Source organism: Salvelinus sp. IW2-2015, linkage group LG37 (assembly GCF_002910315.2).
Source record: "Salvelinus sp. IW2-2015 linkage group LG37, ASM291031v2, whole genome shotgun sequence".
Lineage (NCBI taxonomy): Eukaryota > Metazoa > Chordata > Actinopteri > Salmoniformes > Salmonidae > Salvelinus > Salvelinus sp. IW2-2015.
Genome location: NC_036876.1, coordinates 4,676,244 through 4,687,136, shown reverse-complemented (window position 1 = coordinate 4,687,136; position 10,893 = coordinate 4,676,244). Strand labels below are relative to the sequence as shown.

At 40.3% G+C, this 10,893-nt stretch overlaps 1 protein-coding gene across 1 annotated transcript; it reads left to right on the top strand.

Annotated features, from left to right (window-relative positions):
- The first annotated feature begins 7,179 nt into the window (after positions 1 to 7,179).
- Positions 7,180 to 10,598, top strand: LOC111960005 (uncharacterized). Its single transcript, XM_023981842.2, has 6 exons — positions 7,180 to 7,237; positions 7,397 to 7,762; positions 9,128 to 9,478; positions 9,628 to 9,756; positions 9,896 to 9,945; positions 10,037 to 10,598. The coding sequence occupies exons 1-6, from the start codon at positions 7,180 to 7,182 to the stop codon at positions 10,151 to 10,153; spliced, it is 1,071 nt and encodes a 356-aa protein (XP_023837610.1). The 3' UTR covers positions 10,154 to 10,598.
- Positions 10,599 to 10,893: the final 295 nt, after the last annotated feature.

Here is a 10,893-nt window from a genome sequence, read left to right as displayed (position 1 = left end):
ACTGTGGCACGAAAGCCTGGCATCAATCTTACCTGAAGAGAGGGGACCTACATAAGTGGCCCTCAAAGCAAAACCCATACATTAGTAACAACCTCACGCCCTCAATACCGTGCATGCAATGGGATTAAAATCCTGCACGTCCGTGCACCTGTCCCCCTGTTAAGTCCAGACCTTATATGCTGTAACGCACTCCAGTGCATCGTCCCAGGCCCTGTCTGGAAGTCCTAATTGCACCAGATGACATATCTGGAGTGAGTATTGTCCATGATCCAAGCTGAGGAAATCGGCAATGATGTTTCACTGGCTTCACGGTTGGGATGGTGTTCTTGGGGTTGTACTCATACTTTTCTTCCTCCAAACATGGCGAGTGGAGTTAGACACAAAAGCTCTATTTTTGTCTCATCAACCACATGACCTTCTCCCATTCCTCCTCTGGATCATCCAGATGGTCATTGGCAAACTTCAGACAGGCCTGGACATGCACTGGCTTAAGCAGGGGGACCTTGCGTGCGCTGCAGGATTTTAATCCATGACGGCGTAGTGTGTTACTAATGGTTTTTCTTTGAGACTGTGGTCCCAGCTCTCTTCAGGTCATTGACCAGGTCCTGCCGTGTAGTTCTGGGCTGATCCCCTCACCTTCCACATGATCATTGATGCCCCACGAGGTGAAATCTTGCATGGAGCCCCAGACCGAGGGTGATTGACCGTCATCTTGAAACTTCTTCCATTTTCTAATAATTGTGCCAACAGTTGTTTCCTTCTCACCAAGCTGCTTGCCTATTGTCCTGTAGCCCATCCCAGCCTGTGGCAGGTCTACAATTTTATCCCTGATGTCCTTACACAGCTCTCTGGTCTTGGCCATTGTGGAGAGGTTGGAATCTGTTTGATTGAGTGTGTGGACAGGTGTCTTTTATACAGGTAACGAGTTCAAACAGGTGCAGTTAATACAGGTAATGAGTGGAGAACAGGAGGGCTTCTTAAAGAAAAACTAACAGGTCTGTGAGAGCCGGAATTCTTACTGGTTGGTAGGTGATCAAATACTTATGTCATGCAATAAAATGCAAATTAATTATTTAAAAATCATACAATGTGATTTTCTGGATTTTTGTTTTAGATTCCGTCTCTCACAGTTGAAGTGTACCTATGATAAAAATTACAGACCTCTACATGCTTTGTAAGTAGGAAAACCTGCAAAATCGGCAGTGTATCAAATACTTGTTCTCCCCACTGTATATCATATATATCATCGTCGTTCTGCCCCTAATTATTAATAGTAATTGCTATTAGCTAATTCATAATGTACTTTCTGTCAGCCGAGAGCTATAAAAATATGACCACTTATGTTATGTCAATCTTTCCTCTCTTAGCACTAGGACAAATGTAGCCTTCATTTTTCTGTTTGGATGATTGTGTTATGCTGTAGCTACTTCTGTGAATGTCTGAAAATTACATCCAAAATAAAATGGTCACATTCTGTACATAACTTTGTAAGGACTGTGTTTGCGCAAAATGTTTCTGTGAAAAAACAGTGTGGCCAGCTCAAATGCTGATTGTTGCCTCAATCGAAACTGGACGTTCTAAATAATCGTTCTAATCACACTGGTTTAAGCATACGCTGCTGAGACCACTGTAGAATGATCACACCCATTTGTTGGTTTGTTAGTACGTATGAAAAGGTTAACAGCTTCTACCCCCATGCCATAAGACTGCTGAACAACTAAACTAATGAAATGGCCACCCGGACTATTTACATTGAACCCCCCCACCATTGAACTCGCTGTTTATAATCTATGCATAGTCACTTTGCAAATGACGTTGATTAACCTGTACCCCCGCACATTGTCATGGTACCGGTACCCCCTGTACATAGCCTCGTTATTGTTATGTACATTTCTTGTGGTACCTTGTGATTGATTAGATTTTTTTAAAACTTTAGTTTAGTTAGTAAATATTTTAATAACTCTATTTCTTGAACTGCATTGTTGGTTAAGGGCTTGTAAGTTAGCATTTCACGGTAAGGTTCACAACTGTATTCGGTGCATGTGACAAATAACATTTGTTTTGATTTACATATAGTATGTCTGTATGAATGTTTGTCCAGAGGGCTTCTGCAGAGACAACCTACTGTTACCATGCTAAACCCACCCACTCATCATGCACTCAGTGAGCTGTTCACAGGTATCTGAACACTTTGGTCTGCTGTGAGCTCAAGACGAAGCCATATCTACGCTTTGGACAGGCCTGCTGGCCTACTACACACTCTGTGGTTTTCAGCAGGATGTCTATGTGGTGTCAGTCAGTTACTCTCTTTAGTCGTTGTTCACGTCCATCACTATTAGAAACACAGTTCCCCTGACATACTGCATGCCATGTAGACTAACACAGTATCTTATCACTTATCACTTACAAGATCATAGGTTTTATCAATTCTTGAACTGTAATCATTAGTTGACAGAGTGTAGAGTAGAAAGTGTATCCAGGCTACAGCTCAGACCCCTACCCACCAGTGGAGGCTCCTCAGCCAAATTTGGCCACAGATAAAACTATACTAAATATATTCACGTCACCAAATAGTTGATTAAAACACACTGTTTTGAAATGAAGGTCTACAGTAGCCTCAACAGCACTCTGTAAGGTATTGTAGCACCATAGTGTAGCCGGAGGACAGCTAGCTTCCGTTCTCCTCTGGGTACACTGACTTCAATACAAAACCTAGGAGGCTCATATTTCTCACCCCCTTCCATAGAATTACCTTCTTATGGCTGAAGGGGCAGTATTGAGTAGCTTAGATGAAAGGTGCCCATATCAAACGGCCTGCTCCTCAGTCATAGTTCCTAATATTTGCATATTCTTATTAGTATTGGATAGAAAACACTCTAAAGTTTCTAAAACTGTTTGAATTATGTCTGTGAGATTAACAGAACTCATATTGGCAGGCAAAATCCTGAGTTGAAATCAAAACAGGAAGTCAGAAATCTGAGCTTGTCTGTATTCACCAGAGTCCCTTAAGAAATCTACTTGAGTTATGAATGATGTTGCACTGCCTAGGGGTTCCAATAGATGTCAACCATCAANTACACATCACAGACCAGCAAATATTCTTTACATCATCAACATATGAATCACTACAAAACTTATTGTATGACCTCTTAAACACTATATTAGGCCCAGCCTTTMGAACTTTGGTTTTKCTAGATATGGCTATTATATTGTGATCACTACATCCTATGGATTTGGATACTGCTTTAAAGCAAATATCTYCAGCATTAGTAAAAATGTGATCAATACATGTTGATGATTTAATTCCTGTGCTTTTTGTAACTACCCTGSTAGGTTGACTGACAACCTGATKCAGATTGCAGGCACTAGTTACAGTTTYATTTTTTTTCCTGAGTGGGCAGCTTGATGATAGCCTGTCAATATTTAAATCACCCAGAAAATATACTTCTCTGTTGATATCACATACATTATCAAGCATTTCACAAATATTYTCCAGATACTGACTGTTAGCAKTTGGTGGTCTATAGCAGCTTCCCACAAGAAAGGGTTTTAGGTGAGGTAGATGAACATGTAGCCATACTACTTCAACAGTATTTAACATTAGATCGTCTCTAAGCTTTACAGGAARGTGGTGCTGAATATAGACCGCAACACTGCCTCCGTTGGCATTTCTGTCTTTTCAGTGGATGTTATAACCACCGTGTGGACCTTGTTGCATAGGCTACATATGTTAATATGGGTTATTCTTTAGCAGCTTTCTGTCTTGCTTGAATCTTTTTAATGTTTTACTGGGAAGCTTATCAGAGGTAGACTTACTCATGTTATTTACATTGGAGCTGATAGTGCAGGGTGAGCTGCATAAAGTGGTCTTCCTACTATTGCACACCGCCTCAGTGCTAACAGTGTAACTGGTTTATAGGTTAATGATTACCGCTTACAATAGCTGTAGGATAAACAGATTCGGTGCAATTAGGGGTACATACATTAAAATACTTACAGTAAAACATTAACATTACACTGTATTTCTGATCAATTTGATGATATTTTAATGGACAAAAAAGTTGCCATTCTTTCAAAAACAATGACATTTCTAAGTGACCCCAAATGTTTTYAATGGTAGTGTATGTATGTAGCATAATGTATTTACAGTTTTGTAAAGTACTGTTGACAAATAATGCATTCTGATTATTGTATAGATTGTAATGGACACCTATGATACATGGACACCTATGATACTTTTTTAGGTTGTACTGACTATCTGACTAATGCAAAGCTATTTGCCAGCTATGTGTGGCGCTATGTTTGTTGACATTATACAATGCATTCTGGGTGTCACGTAACCAGACAAAAGATGTTATTATGAGGTGAAGGAATTTTTCACTCATCTTTCGGGTAAACTTCCGGAAGTGAATGAAGGGAAGTGAATGATCGTAGACGACACACCCCCTTCAACATGCATACTATAAACATACAAAACTCATCTTGTCTCCTCTTATTATCTTTGGTTGATGCGAAAAAACAAACATGGTGGCGCGCACAAACTACCCATCTCAGATTACATTTGATTTCTGGTAAGTGTTGTACTCAATTATGTAGATCAARGGTGAGCTCACCCAAAATATTACTTTTTATTTAACTAGGCAAGTCAGTTAAGAACAAATTCTTATTTTCAATGACGGCCTAGGAACAGTGGGTTAACTGCCTTGTTCAGGGGCAGAACGACAGATTTGTACCTTGTCAGCTTGGGGATTTGAACTTGCAACCTTTCGGTTACTAGCCCAACGCTCTAACCACTAGGCTACTTGCAACCCCATTTATGATGATATATCGTAGCCGAGAGCTATAAAAATATGACCACTTGTGTTATGTCAATCTTTCCTCTGTTAGCACTAGGACAAATGTAGCCTATATGTTCCTGTTTGGATGATTGTGTTACGCTGTAGCTACTTCTGTGAATGTTTGAACATTACATCCAAAAATAAACTGCTCACATTCTGTACATAACGTTGTAAGGACTGTGTTTGCGCAAAATGTTTCTGTGAAAAAACAGTGTGGCCAGCTCAAATGCTGATTGTTGCATCAATCGAAACTGGACGTTCTAAATAATCGTTCTAATCACACTGGTTTAAGCGTACGCTGCTGAGACCACTGTAGAATGATCACACCCGTTTGTTGGTTTGTTAGTACGTATGAAAAGGTTAACAGCTTCTACCCCCATGCCATAAGACTAAACTAATGAAATGGCCACCCGGACTATTTACATTGAACCCCCCCACCATTGAACTCGCTGTTAATTATCTATGCATAGTCACTTTGCAAATTACGTCGATTAACCTGTACCCCCTGTATATAGCCTCGTTATTGTTTTGTACATTTCTTGTGTTACCTTGTGATTGATTAGATTTTTTTTAAACTTTCGTTTATTTAGTAAACATTTTATTAACTCTATTTCTTGAACTGCATTGTTGGTTAAGGGCTTGTAAGTTAGCATTTCACTGTAAGGTTCACAACTGTATTCAGTGCATGTGACAAATAACATTTGTTTTGATTTACATACAGTATGCCTGTATGAATGTTTGTCCAGAGGGCTTCTGCAGAGACAACCTACTGTTACCATGCTAAACCCACCCACTCAACATGCACTCAGTGAGCTGTTCACAGGTATCTGAACACTTTGGTCTGCTGTGAGCTCAAGACGAAGCGATATCTACGCTTTGGACAGGCCTGCTGGCCTACTACAAACTCTGTGGTTTTCAGCAGGATGTCTATGTGGTGTCAGTCAGTTGGTCTCGTTCTTCGTTGTTCACGTCCATCACTATTAGAAATACAGCTCCACTGACATGTAGAGGAACACAGTATATTATCACTTACAAGATCATAGGTTTTATAAATTATTGAACTGTAATCATTAGTTTACAGAGTGTAGAGTAGAAAGTGTATCCAGGCTACAGCTCAGACCCCTACCCACCAGTGGAGGCTCCTCAGACGAGGAAGGGGAAGACTATCCTCCTCAGTGAATTTCAGTTTGAAAAAAGTTAAACATTTAAAAAGTCATCCTTTTTTAGATAAAACTATACTAAATATATTCACGTCACCAAATAGTTGATTAAAACACACTGTTTTGAAATGAAAGTCTACAGTAGCCTCAACAGCACTCTGTAAGGTATTGTAGCACCATAGTGTAGCCGGAGGACAGCTGGCTTCCATTCTCCTCTGGGTACACTGACTTCAATACAAAACCTAGGAGGCTCATAGTTCTCACCCCCTTCCATAGACTTACACAAGAATTATGACAACATACCTGCATTATTCCAATAGAAACTCGCGTTTGCAACTGTTGGACTAATGATTACACCCTATATCAGCTAGATGCAGGCTAGAGTGTGCAAGGCTGTATTGAATGTGTCACTGTCTGTCCATGTGTCACTGTCTCAATTTTTTCTCTCGACTTGCGTGTCCKTATGTTGTAAACTTTCATTCATGGGCTAGGTTGTAGCAACCTCATGACGGGTATAGGGAAAATTTGAGGATCATGTCGTAGCCTAAACATATCGATGGTACATTGAACTGGGTTAATGGTGTTTAATGTTTTTTTTTTCTTTTCTCATGCCACTAAAATCCCCTGACATACACAGCAACCTATGAACACATGAAGATGTGTTCCTGCTTTGTTAGTGCCTCCTGGCCCTTTGCACACACAGGCCACTCTACTCTCTCTTTCTTCCTCTCTCTCTGTTTCTCTCTTTCTGTGGTTTTTAGCCAGATGTCTAAGAGCTGTTACCTCTCTCATACTGAACTTAGTCTATACTAGACTTGCTCTTCAAGTTGACCATTTTTGTAACCAACAGTAAACCAACTCTTTTGATGAGGCAGCTTATCTATACCAAGTCAACTGAAATCTGTGAAAAAAACACAATTAGGTTTAATGATTAGTGATCAATTTGAAATACATCTATAAGGATCAGAATCTACCTATAKAACAGATATTCTGAGGCAGTCCAGCCAGGAAACTCTGTGAGACTGAGCTGAACAAGACACATGAGAAGTACATGAGCGCACCCTGAATGAGGCGTCAACAAAAATGATGCGTAGAGTTCAACCAATCACCAATAACCCCATTGTTGAAGTGATGTCTACACGGGTAGACTCTTGCCACTCAAGACACAGTTAGTAAAGAGTATGACAAATTCAAAAATGATCGCACTGTGTCTGATATTTCCACTTATCGTAGAGAGGGGTAAGTCAATATTTTATATTTCACTGCTTATGTGATGTCCACTCTTGATTTAGAGGCATGAGGCATCCCATTTAATGCTTTAGAACAGTTTGACAATCCAAAGTTGTATTTGGGGTTACCTATATTATATAGCAGACAATATACTTTTATGTTCTCTAGTTCATATGGTAGCTGGGATTAAGTCCTCATCCATACGTCAGGAGAATGATCTCATCTCTGCCAACGTTGGAGACACAGTGATTCTGCGTTGCTTCTATGAAGGCGACATGGCAGTCATTTTCTCCTGGTACAAGCAAACATTAGGAGAAAAACTTCAGCTCTTCTCAACCTTCTATAAGAATGACAGTGATGCTACGTTTCACCAGAAATTTAAGGATAATCCTCGTTTCTCACTGCGATGTGGCAAAGGAGTGAATCACCTAAGGATCTCCGACATCGAACTCTCGGATTCAGCAACATACTACTGTGGGAGTGCTTATAACAACATCATGGAATTTGGAGAAGGAACCATTGTCATTGTAAAAGGTAAAAAATCTGAATTTATAAAGAAAAGTTGCGTTAACCTCTTGAATGATAATGCAAAATGTAGATTTCCGCCTAAAYAAACATACCCAAAAGTAATTATTGTGCATGTTATGGCCATAAACAATAACTATTAATGCTTAAGAAGTTCTAGAAAGCATTAGACCTCACCTTTCTGGTAAAAAATAGTTACACATTGCTGAGGTGTACTCACTTTTGAGAACACAAGCTCAAGTACATATTACAAATATTATGAATGTATAAAAATATATTTTTTCCTATTCAACAAAACTAGGGGAAAAGGGCTTGGAATTTCTGAAATGCTTTCTAAATATAGTAACAATCAAATTATAAACAACTTACTTTAAGATTTCACCTTTCTTATAATTGCAAAATACTATAAATATGATCATATTTAGTGACAGTACAAATTTGGCCACATTTCACGTGAGAACATTTTCTGCCAAGCCTCCTCTGAGCGACGAAGAGYCACCAATCAAACTGCTGCAGACTCGTTACAACTTCAGCTTTACTCACAAACTGATTTCGTCTTCTGTAACCAAGAGAAAGTGGCCGTTTTTCAATCTCATTCAATTATTTCGTATCWTTTCATGTGGAGAGCTCTAAATCCAGCTGAGAATATCACAGTGAGATTAAAGCACGATTGCTGAAATTGCTAGACTGTCCAATAATATCTACCTGCGGACTGCAGTAACTACACGCTGCACCCACTACATTCCTCGCTCACTGCCATTGAGGGGACCTTCAACAGTATGATGCCATTAACATTTTCAGTACATGCCGCTCCTACTAGCATTACGTCACTACAAGTTTAACGTCACTACATGAACACTAGCTASCTAGTACACATACAGTATCTGCTGGATCAGACCCTGTTGAACCCAACTCTCACGTGATACTACTTGGTGGGCCCAGTCTGCGGTCCACAGATAGAKCCTACTCAGATTGTCCCCTTTCGTATAGCAGCTCCATCGCTCAGAGGGAGAGCAAATCGATTCWTTGTCTGGATAGGCCAGAAAAAGTGACACGTCATTTACCTATGCAAATGTGGGTGGGAAACCTCAAATTAGAAGTCAGCTCCGCTGACAGAGTGGTAGCAGACTGACTGGGCCATCTGGCACTATAAAGCACTGGACCCTAGGACGTTCACAGAAAGCTTTGTACACCAAAATGTCAGTCTGAACCGGTCCAACCAATCAACCAATCAATGTCCCCTATATAGGGGACTTAACATCTACTAACATTTTATATCAGGTATTTACATAATCAGATATCACTGAACGTATTCAACAAATGTTAAGTTCAAACATTGGAAACTGGATTTTCTGACATAATCTTTCTTATCAGGTTCATGGTCCAGAAACACAACTGTGCTCCAGCAATCTATTTCTGGGTCAGTCCAGCCAGGAGACTCTGTGACTCTGAACTGTACAATACACACTGAGACCTYTGCAGGAGAACACYGTGTCTATTGGTTCAGACATGGCTCGGGAGAATACCATRCAGGAATCATTTACACGCATGGAGACAGGAGTGATCAGTGTGAGAAGASCKCTGAGGCTGGGTCTCCTACACAGAGCTGTGTCTACAACCTCCCCAAGAGGAACCTCAGCCTCTCTGATGCTGGGACTTACTACTGTGCTGTGGCRTCATGTGGGGAGATGCTGTTTGGAAATGGGACCAAACTGGACATCAAMMGTAGGTGATACGTKTTACATTTTTGTTTATATCTATTGAATAATCTACAGTGTAAAACTGCATACAGTACTAGTTATTTAGATCACATGAGAAAACATGCAATCATCCATATAGTTACTATGCTTCTAGCACAATATTTATTTTCACAGACAATGGCGCAGAACCTATTCTCTTGGTGTACTGCCTAAGCGCAGCATTGGGTCTGTCGTTTATKCTGATCACTGTCCTTGGTTGCATCATGTACAAGATGAACAAGAGAAAGTGTGTGCTGTGTAGAGGTAAGTGAAGTCCATAACAAATAAATGAATGATGTATGTAAAAGGTAAAGTCCTTCATAGAAGTTGCTCTTCTTTCATATCACCAGATGTATCTGTAATGCAAGAAGGAGTTGTATCTTTTTTTTCTATTTCTTTCCAGGACCCGTCTCTCAGACAAGAGGTCCAGCAGTCTCTTCTTCAGATGCAGGGGTAAGCAGAATTCCTAATGTTGTATTACCATAAAATGTTACAAATAGCATATAATAATATTCTCCCTCCATTTTATAATTGTTCTTCACAGGCCCAAGATGCAGACAGTCTCCATTATGTAGCTCTGAATCTGAGCAACAAGAAGAACAGGTCTAGAAGACAGAGAAGCAACATGGAGGAAGAGACGGTGTACTCTGGGATCAGATAGTAAAACTGGATAATTGAAAAACCATTKGATTTTTATTTTATTAAACTCTCTTTATTAAAATTATTACCAGTATTACTGTGACTAACAATTACTGTAGTAACTTTAATTAAAGGGGAAGTTCACCCATAACACTTCTGGGCACTTTATAACACTTTCCTGGCCATTTGTCAGTACCCCTGGCAATTTTTAGATGCCTTGCTTGAGTATATTTACCAATGTATTTGGTTATGTTCGTATTGAAATCCAGGAAGTAGATTAATGTCTGCCACGAATCGGGACCTAAGTTGAGACTTCTTATCAGTATTATGAGTATTGGAAGAGGGAATTGCATCACAAAGCAAAATATACTGGGGGTATCATCGGATGGGGCCACAGTGTCTCCTGACCCCTCCTGTCGAAGCCTCCAGTATTTATGCTGCAGTAGTTAATGTGTCGGGGGGCTAGGGTCAGTTTGTTATATCTGGAGTACTTCTCCTGTCTTATCCAGTGTCCTGTGTGAATTTAAGTAGGCTCTCTCTAATTCTCTCCTTCTCTCTTTCTTTCTCTCTCTCGGAGGACCTGAGCCCTATGCATCAGGACTACCTGGCATGATGACTGCTTGCTGTCCCCAGTCCACCTGGCAATGCTGCTGCTCCAGTTTCAACTGTTCTGCCTGCGGTTATGGAACCCTGACCTGTTCACCGGACGTGCTACCTTTCCCAGACCTGCTGTTTTCAACTCTCTAGAGACCGCAGGAGCGG